Source organism: Lepidochelys kempii, chromosome 8 (assembly GCF_965140265.1).
Source record: "Lepidochelys kempii isolate rLepKem1 chromosome 8, rLepKem1.hap2, whole genome shotgun sequence".
NCBI lineage: Eukaryota > Metazoa > Chordata > Testudines > Cheloniidae > Lepidochelys > Lepidochelys kempii.
In genome coordinates this window covers 33,921,641-33,936,102 of record NC_133263.1, presented here as the reverse complement: position 1 = coordinate 33,936,102, position 14,462 = coordinate 33,921,641, and the positions used below count along the sequence as shown (strand labels likewise).

The window sequence follows — 14,462 nt, the reverse complement described above, 5'->3', positions numbered from 1 at the left end:
AATTCATGTTTTTGTTATATTCCAAAGCGAAAAGCAGAGGCTTTAGTAGAACTCAACTCCTCTAAACTTGATCTGTTTGGCCCTGCACTCTGAAAGTTGTAGTTACACACTGAATGTTCAGAACTATTTTGTTTCACTTCCATGCAGAGGTTCAGAAGTCAGATTACCAGTGTAGCTTTTGTCAGGCATTTTTATTCTGATGAGTTTCTGAAGTAGTTTTATGGCAGTGCTGCTCAATAGGTTGGCTAACACTGACTTTCTTTGTATGTAGAGGTTGCAGTCCAAAGTGTTGAAACTAGTTGATATCTCGTATGGTGGAGAAAATGGATTCAATCAAGCAATTGAGTTGTCCACTGAGGTCCTCTCCAATGTGAAATTCATTCAAGAGAAGAAACTAATAGGTATGAATAGGCCTACATAGCTAGCCTCTCATGAGTTGGATACCCATCCTGCTTTAGTACTCACCCCAGTGCTGCTGCTGGATTCAGTGCACTAGCTCAGTCCTCATGTGAAAGTTGGGCAGAAGGGGATGTCACTGATGACCTCCATTCTCCAAGCACCACCTCAAACACTGCTTTCAGCTTGGAATAAATCCTCCACTCTCTTCTTTCTGCCTTGCCACAGAAGTGGTTAGGGCACTGCACCTGGGTTCAATTCCTTGCCTGCTACTGACTTGCTGTGTGACTTTGGGAAAGTCACATCAACTCTCCCTCAGCTCCCCATCTGTAAAACAGTCCCTTCTGGCTGTAACACATCGTTCATAGCATCCGAAAAGGAGTCCCCACCTGTACAGACTAAACAGCTCGTTGGATGTTACCTGCCTCGATAACAATATTAGACTGATGTGATCTTGTGAATAGCCTGCTAGGGAATGACTGGATCCTTAAGTACCCATGGAAATACAGCTGGAGCTGATGATGGAGATTGCTCTCCCTTTCCTACCAGTTTGCCTCCATTGTGATCTTTCCATCCATTCTACCCTATTCTTTATCCTTTCATCAGGGTCAGCTTTAGTTTCTCAGGCCTCCTAGTACAGTCGGGGAAAACTCCTCCTCTGCTCTGATCTCTCCCATCTCCAAGAAAATGAGGATTAGACTTTTGCTTTTCTTTGAAATTGCAACAGAAATGATCCTCTCGTCACGCACCAGTAGGAAAGCTTAGTAAGACCCACTCTGGGGGATTGTAACAGCAGCTGCCTTACGCTGAAGGGGAATAAAGTTTAATGCCTGCTTGTGGTTGGTAGCTCGGTGTCAGGTTAGCCTCTCCATCTCACTTCGCAGTGCTCCTGAGAGAGCTGCCTAGCTGGCACTGAGACTTCCAAGCTGAGGGCTCTGGGTGACATGTTGCCAGCTCCCTAGCTGGTGATGGATCATTCAGATTCTGCCTGGAATACTAATGAGTGGCCTGTATAGCCAGGCACAAAACCGTCTCGCTTTACTGTAGCTTTTCTTCAAATGAGGCTTAGTAAAACTTCATGTGACATGATCTGTGTTCACGAGTGTTTCTCTGGTTTCTCTCGAACGCAGGCCGATACTTCGATGAAATCAGTCAGGACACGGGGAAGTACTGCTTTGGCGTTGAAGATACACTGAAAGCTTTGGAAATGGGAGCGGTAGAGATACTGATAGTTTATGAAAATCTGGATATAATGAGATACGTTCTCCACTGCCAAGGCACGGAAGGTATGTCATACTTCAGAGCTGGACTAGGAGCCTGGAGGGGATTAGCTGTTCAGTGTTCCTTGGGAGAACTCTGCTGTTAGGCAGGAGCCTGTGCTTTAAAACCTCCCTTTAAGGAGTTTTTCACAGAAATCCTATAGACGGTCACTAGCTTGTCACTTCCCTACTTGCATGATGATGTGGGAGGAGAAACAAGCAGAGACTGGGTGGGGTGGCATAGCAATGGTGGGAGGGGGGCTTGGCTAGGCAGGATATAGCTATGTGAAATAGTGTTAAACCCTGCGTTGTGATTGTATTTACACTTCCATAATACAGTGGGAGATTGACTTGACCCTGCAGCATCTAGCCACCAGCCCATTTCCCTCTCTCCTCTTCCCCACCCCCCTTCCATCACCACCACCACCCACATTCCTCCATCCTCCTTTTGGCCAGATCCAAAATTCTCTTCCTGCCCCAGCAAGGGCATTACATGTCCAAAGACCTTTTCTGACTTGGCACCTCATGTGCTCAGAGCCTCCATGTGCAGTCTTGCACTGTGCGTTCCCAAACACAAAGGAAGGGATTCAGAGACCTTTAAGACCCCTGTGTTGCACTGGCTTCTGCAGAGTTTCTAGCCTGCTGCTAGTTGCATCAAATCTCTAACACTGTTTTTCTCTCTCAGAGGAGAAGATTCTATATTTGACACCAGAACAGGAGAAAGATAAATCCCACTTCACAGATAAAGAGGTATTTCAATTCCTGGTCTTGTAGTACACTCAGAAAGGATGATTATGCTGTACAGGTGCACGGCTTTGATTGACTCTAACTATGCTTAATGCTCCACACTTAGCTAATGCTTGAGTGTTTCGCACCAAATTATGCTCTCTGGCTCCTTACAAAGTCTTGATTTGATGGGCTGCGCTGCAGTCTTTCCTATTCGCTTTAAATGTTACTCCAGATTCTCACCTTGTTGGCTTTTTCCTAATTGATTTCCTTGCTGTTCAGTCTTCATTCTCTGGTCAAATGAGCTTGAAAGGTGAAGTAAAAGGGACTAGGTGAGCACAACTGAATCTAGCTCTTCTGCTTGAGCACATTCTTTTTGGTCCATTCCTCACCGCCCCGCACCTCGTGCAGCAGTTTACACCAGCGTGAAACATCGCCATTCTGATTGGGTGGCATTAGCACTGGTCTAAATGACTGCTCAAGGTGCAGGGCAATGGAGAATCGCCCCCTAGATATGCTAGGGTTGGTGGACAACTATCCACCATAGTGTGTACATTTGGGGGTAATTCCCCATCCTTAACTAGAGGACCTTAAGTGCTTTTCCATACAACTTTCCCCTTTCCTTGACTTGTCATGGAAGTCAGGCAGGACCCTGTCCCCTTGGGAAAGACAGCCCTGAAAAGAGACTGAGCTGCTGCAGTTTGACCACATGGCTAGTGTAGCCACTTCCGTCTTGTTTTGTTTTGCTGTTATGGCTGCCATTTAGAGGGCCTGCCGAGGGCCCTAATAGTGGTGGCGGCACAAGGCTCTCGGCTGTCGTGAGAGTGGTCAGTGGTGGATAGACCTTTAAACCACTGATCCCCCTGCCTTAGTGCTCATCTAGGACACACTCTGTTCAGGGCCCTCAAAATGAAGAGCATTCATGGGATGATTGTAGGGTGTCTGGTTAAAATGGCCACATTCATCCCACTGCCTTAGATTCCCTCCCCTGCACTCGCTCCCAAGTGTGGAAACTAACTGTAGACAAGACTTTCCAAAACTTCCTCTTTCTGAGCTCTCCCTAGCAGGCCCAGCACCAGAGTCTCTCTTCAGGCCTGTGCCGCGGGCATGCCTGGATGCCCATCAGCTACATGCTTAAACAATGGTGTGCCTACAGAGCCAGGACTCTGACAGCACCAGCAGTCCTTTTGTTTGTGAGACCAGAAAGTGCTTATGAAGTTAATGTGAACTGGGACGAAAGAGACCCCTCAGTAGATGCCATGATAATTGAAGTCAAAGAAACAGCGCTTAAGCCGTGCTTGCTATAGTGGCACAGGTACGGCGCTGTAGTTATGCTACTGTAGCACCCATAATGCAGACACTTCCTAGAGCAGTGGGGTTTTCTGTCATTGTAGGAACTCCACCTCCTTGAGCGATGGTAGCTAGGCTGATGGAAGCATTTGTCTGTCGACATAGCTAGGTCTGTGTCACAGGTTAGATCTGCATAACTGTGGTACTCAAGTGTGGATTTTTCACCCCTGAGTGCCATAGCTGTTGACCTAACTTTTGAGTGTAGACCGGGCCTTACTTTTTTTTTTTCTTTGTTTTTAGACTGGCCAGGAACACGAACTTATAGAAAGTATGCCCCTGCTGGAATGGTTTGCTAACAACTACAAGAAATTTGGAGCAACGTTGGAAATTGTTACAGACAAGTCACAGGAAGGATCCCAGTTTGTGAAAGGATTTGGAGGAATTGGAGGTAAATTGCAAGAGGAAAAACTAGGCTAAGCCGAAAACGTTGGCCCTATGTAACCTGCTGTTAATCTGGTTCTGAAGCCAGAATAGGAGAGGGTACATTCCCATAGTGTCATGTTTCTCTCTGCTCAGTGAGTCAGTGACTGTCTTTAATTATCTATGTAGTAAGGGCCCCATTCAGTAAAACAACTTTGTGTACGGTACATCATATAGCAGGGGATCTCAAACTGTGGCCCAGGAACAACTGGTGTTCCACAAAGCGCATTTTGGTTCTCAGTGGAGAGGTGGCTGGTCCCATGATGCTGGCTCCCCTTGTATCAGCTGAAAAATGACATTACTGCCCTATCACTCCAGTGCCCATAGTCCTAGAAGGATGAACTTCCTGATTATTGTTCACTTAAGCAAGCATTGCTAAGGATCAGGGCCTTCAGAGTACTTGGGGGTGGGAACTACTCTGTCAAATAGAACTCTGCTCATGATCCCCAGTGTCAGACATTTTACCTAGGCCCTCCTTGGGGGGAGATGAATTCAGAGCTGATGGGTGACTCTCAGGTGAAGGCCTAATCTAAATGATTTCATACATAACTGTCGGGTGATTTCTTTTATAGCTAGTTACACCTTTACACCCCACCTTGTGGACCTGTTTATGCCAGTACAAAGGCTTTTTATACCCACTATAGCTTCTTCCCCTTTCTGTATGGGAGTGAACTATCCCAATATAACTGCATCCATGCCAAGGAGTTGTACTGCTTTAGTTATACTGGTGCAACTTGTCTGGGTGTACCCTGTCTTTTTAGCTGCAGAATGGATGGTGGGGTCACATCCACACTAGACTCCCTGCCCTGTACAGTCTGCCTCAGCCATATTCCAGGTGTTGGGTGGGGGAGAAAATCAGTCTCAGAAACTGCCAGCAATGGTGCTAAGTGGAGCAGGGTTTGACAGTTGTCTGTCTGTCCAGCTTGGGACTACCAAGTCACTTCACATTGCCACGAGTACTGACTAGCCCAATGTCTTTCAGTTACGGGGTCTCCAGTGGGAGCCAGACACGCTAGCCTGCTGCAAACAGACTCAGGTCTGAACAACATCCCCCAAAAGCTGCAGGCTTAACTGAAAACAGCTTAAGAAGTGTTCCTGTCTCCAACACTCAGATGCCTAGCTCCCAATGCGGTCCAAACCCCAAATAAATCCGTTTTACTCTGTGTAAAGCTTATACAGGATCAACTCATAAATTGTTTGCCTCTATAACACTGATAGAGATATGCACAGCTGTTTGTCCCCCCCCCCCCACCCGGCCGGGTATTAATACATACTCTGGGTTAATAAGTAAAAAGTGATTTTATTAAATACAAAAAGTAGGATTTGAGTGGTTCCAAGTAATAGCAGACAGAATAAAATAAAACACGCAAGTCTAAGCCTAATACAGTAAGAAAAGTGAATACAGATAAAATCTCACCCTCAGAGATGTTTCAATAAGCTGCTATCACAGACTGGATGCCTTCCTAGTCTGGGCACAGTTCTTTCCCATGGTACAGCCCTTGTTCCAGCTCAGATGGTAGCTAGGGGATTTCTTATGACTGCAGCCCCCTTTGTTCTGTTCCACCCCCTTAGATATCTGTCGCCAGCACACGGCTATGTTTACTTGTAAGTCTTCCTGTATACCTATCTACAGTCAGTTGTCCTAGTTGATGGGAGCCATCAAGATTCCAAACCACCATTAATGGCCCACACTTTGCATAATTACAATAGGCCCTCAGAGTTATATTTCATATTTCTAGTTTCAGATACGAGTGATACATTTATACAGATAGGATGACCACACTCGTAGATTATAAGCTTTGTAGTGATACCTTACAATAGACCTTTTGCATGAAGTATATTCTAGTTACATTATATTCACACTTACTAGCATATTTTCATAAAATCATAGAGTGCAATGTCACAATAAGAAGAATTTAAAATTTCTATAGCAGGGATAGGCAGTTATTTTTTGTCACGGTCCAGACTCCAGAGAAACATTTTTCACACTGCAGTAATAATCAGTAAATAGATTTCATGGTCCATTGGCGGTCCGGATTTGGCCTGTGGTCCACCTATTGACTACCTTTGTTCTATAGCATCTTAATTCCACACAGACCAAATACTAGACTCTGTTTAAAAAAAAAAAAAAATTGTGGTCTCCATCCTCTATGGTGCCAAGTCAGTTTTGAGGAGATCCACAAATTGCTGACTAGCCCATACGTTAAATGGATCACAGTGTATTGTAAGATATATTTTGTACTGAGCCCTTTCTGGTACATTGAACTAGGAAGAAGCTAAAAGGTGTCTTGTTTTTACTAGGTATCTTGCGGTACCGAGTGGATTTCCAGGGAATGGAATACCAAGGAGGAGATGATGAATTTTTTGACCTTGATGACTACTAGGTAGTCGACCTGGGTCCGGCAAAACGTGCCTCCCCCCTCCAGCATCCAACCCAAGGAGCAAATGGTGGAAAACCCAACAGATCCCTGCCTTAGAATTGGAACATTTCCAGAACTTGATCCATAAGCATTGGATTTAAAAAAACAAAACCCTACACTTTGATTTGTCATAGTGTCAGTACAGCAGCAAACTACTAAGTTCCTGTATGCCACTTTGGACTAATTTAAAAGAATCCCAGTTTTTACTCTTACTCGATGGTGAAATTGGTTGCTCTTGTATTTTATGAAAATGATTTTTTTAACCGTCATGATACATTAACTGCTGTAAACCTTCTTCCTTCAAAAATTAATAGAAGTAAGATCATACTGGTTTGTTTCTTTTATTTTGATTGGAGAAAATCAATTGCTGCATTTTGCAGTGGCATGACCCATTTACATGGCATTCTCAGCTTAGACTGCAGAAGAAGAAATGTAGTGAGTTATTGGAGACACTCTTTCTCTGTTTAATATTGGGAGAATAAGAGAAGACACTCAGTGACAAGGTGTGGCTGGAACATGCAGATAGCTTGGGGGGCTGCTTTGACGAGCCAAACTCTTACCTTAATCCGTTTTGCAAAAGCGCTACTTGTACAAATTAGGAAGCACACTTCATTGATTGCAATGGAAATGCTACCAGAGTCTTAGCGGGCTTAATTTGGGAATTGAGTGGTGTGGCCTTCACTCTTTTCAGTCTTGACAGAAATAAACACATGATGTAAGGGAAGTAAGGTGGAACCCCTTTGGGTCTCTCTCTCTTTTTTTGGTAAGATTTTCCTATTTTTGCTTTAGGACTGCATAAAATTTCCTTGATTATGTGAATTTGATTGTTGGTGAACCCATAAATGGAAGCAGGTATTTCACAGGAGCAACTAACAAGATGTGACTGTGATTAAACCCTTGGCACTGGTGGATTTGGAAAACTTGATGCTACTGTTGAACACTAAGGTACCCCATTGGGAAATCCCAGCTCCCCAGCACCAAGGACTTCATAATGGATCAGCAGGTGGTCATGTACATCTGAGACTGAAGTCTAGTCTAGCCTTAGAAGTGGGTTCAAACTTCTGATTATACCCAGACTCTCAAGCAATGTCTTTGTAATACCTATTAATAGAATACATTTTGAAATTGTAGAAATGGTTACGTTTACCTAGAGCCAAAGGTTAAAATCAGCATTGGCACAAGACCTTTCTGTTCTCTTGGGATAGCAGTTTTCTGATGGGTACTCTGACACTTTAGTGCCTAACTGCTGTCCTTCACTGATTCTTCCTCAGTCACTTTTAGCATGTTGGTTGGAAGCCACTTTTTGTTCCCAAGTGGCATACTTGCATATCGTTCCAATAATCCTGTTTCACTTGAATGGAGGGGAGTGTTTGTCTTAAAACATAGCTTCTGACTGTCACACTGTACTCCTAGAGGTCCAAAATGACTGTCAATGTGAGCAATATAACTTGTACCGCTGTTTTATAACCCAGCAAACAGGTAGTGTTTGCCATTGTCTACAAGGGATGTTCCCATCAAAGCTGGGGTCTATGAAAGTTTCGCAGTTGGGTCTGCTACAGATTTGCACAAAACCCAAGCGCCAGTGAGTTTGCGGTCTTTGAAGCAGTATGTTTGGATTTTGCCATTGTAAATGGGTCTAATGTGACATGACAAGACCAGAAAAATTGGATGTAAATTTACATTTTTGAATATACTGCTTGTTGTTTCACATGATACATTTAGGGTATGCAGCTCCTTTTTGTAGTTTTTATTTTTACTATTTAAGTTTGGAAATGATGCCAAATTTTTGTATTTCTTTAATCAATGTGTTCTCTTTGGTGATATATATTGCATTATATATTGATGTGTATCAATATATACTGATATGTATTACACTTACACATACAAACACATTAAAAGGTGGGTGAGAAATCCTAGCCTTCGCATACTATATAGCCTCTGCAGAGAGATCCCAAGCAGTGATATCTTGGTGTTGTGATGTACAGAAATGGAGAAGAGTATTAAACCATATTTAAGAATATAGCATGGACTCTTGATTTTCTTTTACTACAGTAATTACTCTTACGGGGGTGATGTTGCTTTACTGGCCTCATGAACTCTCAGCAGAGGCCACCTAGTCAAACAACCTTATTCAATTCTCAAACCTAGGTAGAGCATCTTGTTTCCATTTAGCGCAAAAGCTTCCCTGACTGGCAGCCCAGAGTGCACTGGTCTTTGTTTGGCTTCCTAATGTTGAGCTGAAATGTAGAATATTAAAAGCATGAGAGGAAAAAACAAATCAAATGCAAGCACTCTGGAACACTGATAAATGCAGTTCTTAAAGATTAGCTGCTTGTTTGTGAACTGAGCGTGGTAAGTGTTGGGCAGTGCCTGGGACGACTGCAGAATGGTGGGTGGTCATCTTCTTGAATGAGATGCAGAAATCACATTCCTACTAGTCTTGTATCAAAGCAAACTATCAATGCTTTCTAACAGCCTTGTCCTCTCACCCCTGTGTTAGTCTGAGTAAGGTAAATTCGGTTCAGGATAGTGCCCAGTACTTGTGGGCCATCCTGTTCTGTGGTCAGTGGTGTTCACTTTCTGTCCCAAATCATTACATTAAATGGGGCCTCCCCAGTAGGTGATCACATTTTCATTAGAGGGGCCAATGATTGTAAAATAGCATATGTACACTTGGTTGAAAGGTGCTTTCATTTAAGCTTCCCTGTTTATGATATGCACCAGGAGTTTGTGTTGTACTCTTGGATAACTGCAATTGAAACTTGTTAGCATTGGCCAGCTTTGTTTTGATATTAGGCTGCATTGTAACTTTTGAGCAGTGCTATTGTCATGGGTTAGTTTATCGTACTGAAATGTGCTTTCCATATGGAAGATGAGCTGGCAGGCTGGGGTTCATTAGCCCCGACTGCTGCCCTGTGTGACTGATCTCCTCACCTGTTACAGATCTCTGGATGAGGTGAGGCTTGTTTTCCTAGCACAGCAAGGGTTGAAGGAACAGATACCAAGTAATTGACATGGTAGCTTGGAATAGTGGAAAATGGAATCATTTTTAATAGAAGATAAAGGGGAGAATGCATCACTGCTGTGGAACTTGTCTGATGGTGGAAGAAGACTGAATTTTTATACCTTCAAGGAAGGGAAAGCAGCATGAGCTGAAACAGCACAAACAGCCTTCATTGTCAGGCATGGGATTGCAGCAGCCAGTTGGGTCTTCCCCAGCTGTTTGACACACCTCCTGGCCAGGTGCAGGATTGGGCATTTCACAACTAAGCAGCTGGCTGTACTGGTGCTGAAATGATTCAGTAATGAGTGAGAATCTAATGTTTCTAAAGTGCATTGTAGTGGTAGCCTGAAACTTCTGGGGGACTTACATTGGAAATAAGAGATCACGTTGTAATCCTTAGTGATTCCTTGTCATAAAAATACAAGCTACGTCTCCTCTAAGGGAGCTAGGGCTGGCGTCTGAACTCCAGCTTGGCAGTAACTTTTTCTGTACCACTAACAGCCATCAAATCTGGTTGCTAGACCAGCCTCTTGTGGCAGACTACTGGCGCCATGGTTCCTTTATATCAACACTCCAAACTATGCATCGCCGATCCAGCTAATCTCACTCATCCAGCTTTGCTGTTCTGCAGTGGGCTTTTCCTCTGCTCCGTAATCTCAGGCAGAGTCAGATTTGTGAGCTGCCAGTAAGGGCTTGGCTCCTGCTTCTGGAGAACTCTGCAGTTGGATCCTCCTCCTGGTGGCAGCAGGTAATTTCCAATCCCCTGATCCCAACTTTAGAGCAGCAGAGAGCCTATTAAACTACCAGCTTGGCTCCAAAATGGCTTCCTTCTCTTCCTGCAAAGAAAAATAACCACCTGACTTGCTGGGCTGCCTTGTTCCTCATGCCAGCCGGACAAGCCCACCACGAGGCACCTCTTTGCACTTATGGCCTGCTGTGCTCCCAGCAGCCTTGCCAGGTAAGGAGATTTGCAACTTTTCTTCTTCTACCAGCTTATTTTAGCTCCTGCTCATTCTTCCCACCCACTCTTTGCTGGGAGCAATTTCCTGGCATTTTCCACCTGCGCCTGGCAACTCCGTAAGATGACGAACACTATCCCTGCTTCACCCTCGGCTATCCAGCAGAGCAAAAACAAGCAGGGGAAGATGCGGCTGAGATCTCAAGCGCAGGCATGTGTCAGTGCTGGATCAGCAGGAGGACTTGGTGGCCCAGTCAACACCAACTGCTCCTTGGGTCCTAGCTCTGTTAGGCCACCAGCTCTCTCCTGTATCAAACATACAAATGAGGTTCCCATAAACCATAGATCTCAAACCTGTGCCTCAAGTAGTGCTGTCTCTCACCCTCTGGTCATGCTGCTGCTGGTTGCCAATGCATCTCTGGCTGGGGATACGTGCTGTTCCTTATTGGTCCTCTCCCCATCAGCAGAGGTGACTGCAATAGCCCATGGTCACCTCTTACAGGCAACAGTATGCCTAGAGCTTTCACCTAATCCCTTCCAGCTGCCTTCCCGCCACAAACGTGCAGGGGTCACATGTGGCCTACTCAAACCAGGCTGCCTCATGCTTCCTTGTGGGAGCTATAAAGATGGACTCCTACTTCACACATTCACCTACTCTTAAAGTAGTATCAAAATCCAATTTTGCCTGCATCCCATGTTCCGCCAGTGCCCTGGAGAACTTGGTGCTTGGGCCTGATGGTGGTGTCCTTAAATCAACTACTTATCTTCCAGCTCAGGGATGATTTAAAAGTCCTTGTCTTTTTCAGGTATGTGGGTCTAGGGAGACTCTGGCAACAGCATGGATATTTGAATGGAAACAAATAAGACAGGCTGTTCCACAAGGACACCTGACTATGCTAGTCTTGATCTACGAACTCTGAGTAACAATTGACTTCATAGCACAGAGTAGAAGAATCAAGATGAGATCAGCACAAATCCGTCAGGTCCTAGAAAATGTAGTGGATGGTCAAAAATGCAGCTCTGTGGAGCTGGGCAAAGGTCGCTTCTATACACACATCTAGCAGCCCTCCAGCAGAATAACAATCGGAAGGTACATGCGCCTCGATACAAACTCTCCAGAAGCAATTAATGAGCCAGCAGAATCAGGCTGCTGTAAGGGATTGGGATGGACTCCTATTCAAGTGGGTGTACTACTGTGCTGCCATAAGGCCATGACTGCTGTGACCCACAGGGATTCTCTCTACCAAAGGCAGGTCCAGAGCAGATTTGCTGGTCTCCCTATGCTGGGGGTAATTGCTGCAGCCATCCGTGTCAGCCTTGCTGTAGCTCCAATGCAGCTTTGTTCTACAATCCCTCTGAATCTGTTGGGTGGCAGCATTGTTTAGCTTGGGGGTTCTCAACCTTTTTCTTTCTGAGGTGCCCCCCCAAAATATGCTATTAAAACCCTCCACAGCCCACCTGGGCCTCAACTACTTTTCTGCATATCCAGTAGATTAAAAGCCAGGGCTGGTGTTGGGGGGTAACCAGCAGGGCAAAGTTGCTCAGGCTTTGGCTTCAGCCCCGTGCGGCTTGGGCTCTGGCTTTCTGCCCTGAGCCCCAGAGTGTCAAACACTAGCCCTGCTGTCTGGTTTATTTTGGCAGATGCTCTGAAACCTGCTCACAGTGCTCCTCCCCTCTTCTCCCCCCCACCCCTGCCCGGCGGCCCTGGACACCTGGTTGAGAATGGCTGGTTTAACTCACCAGCCAAGTAATATCCAAAAGTTGCATATCCTCAGACTTGTGATCGCTGGCATTTAATCTGCAGAGCTGGCAATGCTTTGGAAAGGGACGCAGACTCGAGTCTGATGGAACGCAGCTGAGTGTGTACACTTCCAGACAAAGCTGCGTAGAATCCTAAAGCTTAAGCTCACAAGAGACCATTAGACCCAGTGTAGCCTCCTGTATATCTCAAGTCACTAAAATTCCCCCAGTGACCCCTGTACTGAGCCTAACCTGTTTCTGACTAAAGCATAACTTGTGTGTTTGGCTGAAGCACGTCTTTCAGAAAGGCATCCAGGCTTGATTTGAAGCCATCAGGAGATGGAGAATCCACCACTTTCTTTGTCCAGGATGACTAGCAGAGCGATTTACCTCTTGACATGTTGGGAACTTCTTGTAGAGCATCCTGAAAGAGCATTTTAATCCACTGTGAAGGTGGTAGAATCAGGCTGGGATCCAAAATCCTGTTCCTATCATCTTTTTGCATGGCTACCCTGTTGAGATGCAGAGATTTGAAAAAGTAACTTAATAGTTTGGCTCAGATCTTCCATCTGACCTTAAAATAACCCAGGTAGTCTTCTGAGCACGTGTTGCTTATTTGCTTCTGCTAGGGCTGCCTCAATATGCAGAGAACTACTTTTGTGCCTAGCTGGGAATGCATCCTGATAATTCAGTAGCTAAAATTTGTGAAGGGCTTTAACTCATGCCTATCAGAGTACCTCTAATGTGGCATGTGCCTTCTCATCAACCATCAGGCACTGGTTCCTTTACAGAATTGGTTAGTTAAGGTGAGTTCCTCACACTCTCACGGTTGTTTTAGATAAGGTAAACTGGCCATCTGCAGCACTTGTACACTGGCTCCTTTCCCTGGATGTGTTTGCATTTGTTTAATTGGGCATCAGATTAGAGATGTTCAGGCTTTTTTTCCACTTTAGTCTACTTTCAAACTACCTGAACCAGTCAGGAAAGAGGTCCACGAATTGGACTGGTTAGCTAGTCTGCTTACCATTGTTTAAAAATGTCCCACATTCCAACTTCTTGTCCATCTGCACCGTCATTAACCACCTTACGTCCCTTCTGCTAAATCCATGTCCTCTTCTGATATGTTGCAACCTGGAAGTCTGAACACTTTTTTGCATTTGTATGTGAATTGTTTTGGGGGGCTTCTGTGGGAGGTGCTGGAACGGCATTAAACTGTATCCCAAATGTGAGAAGGAAGAGGGGTTGGACCTGTGAAGAAAAGAGGAGCCAGCTGCTGAGGGGATTACTGGAGAAGCTTCCATTAAGGGCTGGGTTGGAAGGAAGCGCACGGTACCTTGAGGTACTGGGGTAGTGTTAGGAGCAGAAGGGCTAAAAATGGATGTGGGGCTGTTTCTTGGGGTGTTTGGGATGGTGGTGGGGGAAGTGTTATGTATATGTGGGAATTGTTGCATCTCTGTAGGTGAGGTGTTGAAATGTTGGCAGCACAACCCTGCATGGTATTTAGGTGGTGTCAGTTACTGGGTAAGTGCACCCCTGTCCCCCCGGTCTCGGGCTGGTCTCGGCCTCAGGCTGGCATCTCAATTATTTTCCAGGAAGGGGTCTCTGTAGGTCTAAGCTGTCTGTAGCCAGCTCACACCCCGCCACCCCTGCAGGCTTCCTAGAAGTCTGGCTGTCATTCATTCCCTTAACAAACCATTTCTCCCTCCCCCTTCTCAAGGGCAGAATCAAAAGTTGTTTTGAGTCAAGTCCTAGCCTGGCAAAGCAAAGTTTGCCTCTTCCGTGGATATAAGGGCCTCAAAAGAAATAGGGGTACCAGCCAACCCCTCAAAAAAAAGTTTTTCCTATTGGCTGGTACCCCTAAGTGTTTATCTGAAGGTTGCTTACCTAGATCCACCGTGCTACTTCCCTGTTGGCTTTCCCCACAGCCCCTTACTAAGGAAGATCAATGAAATCATACAGGCATGTCTTAAATTAGATATATACTCACTTCACCTCCCTGCCCAGGTCAAATACCATGTTCATAAAACCAGTACATCTTCCTATGCTTAAATTATTACATAGCCTCATCACCACTGGCCCAGGACAATTCCCGTCCAAGAGGAGGATACATGTCGTGACTGGCTGCATAGACTTTGCAGCTGTTACTGGATCTGTATATCAGGGCTGCAGTGTACTTGTTCTGAGCTTTA

At 45.2% G+C, this 14,462-nt stretch overlaps 1 protein-coding gene across 1 annotated transcript in view; it reads left to right on the top strand.

The window, feature by feature from the left end:
* ETF1 (eukaryotic translation termination factor 1) overlaps window positions 1–8,591 on the top strand; it is a 37,207-nt gene extending 28,616 nt beyond the window's left edge. The window contains exons 7-11 of the mRNA XM_073356001.1: window positions 272–401; window positions 1,527–1,682; window positions 2,341–2,405; window positions 3,972–4,119; window positions 6,453–8,591. Coding sequence (XP_073212102.1) covers window positions 272–401; window positions 1,527–1,682; window positions 2,341–2,405; window positions 3,972–4,119; window positions 6,453–6,535 — 582 coding nt within the window. The 3' untranslated portion in view covers window positions 6,536–8,591. The remainder of the gene's footprint in view (window positions 1–271; window positions 402–1,526; window positions 1,683–2,340; window positions 2,406–3,971; window positions 4,120–6,452) is intronic.
* Window positions 8,592–14,462: the final 5,871 nt, after the last annotated feature.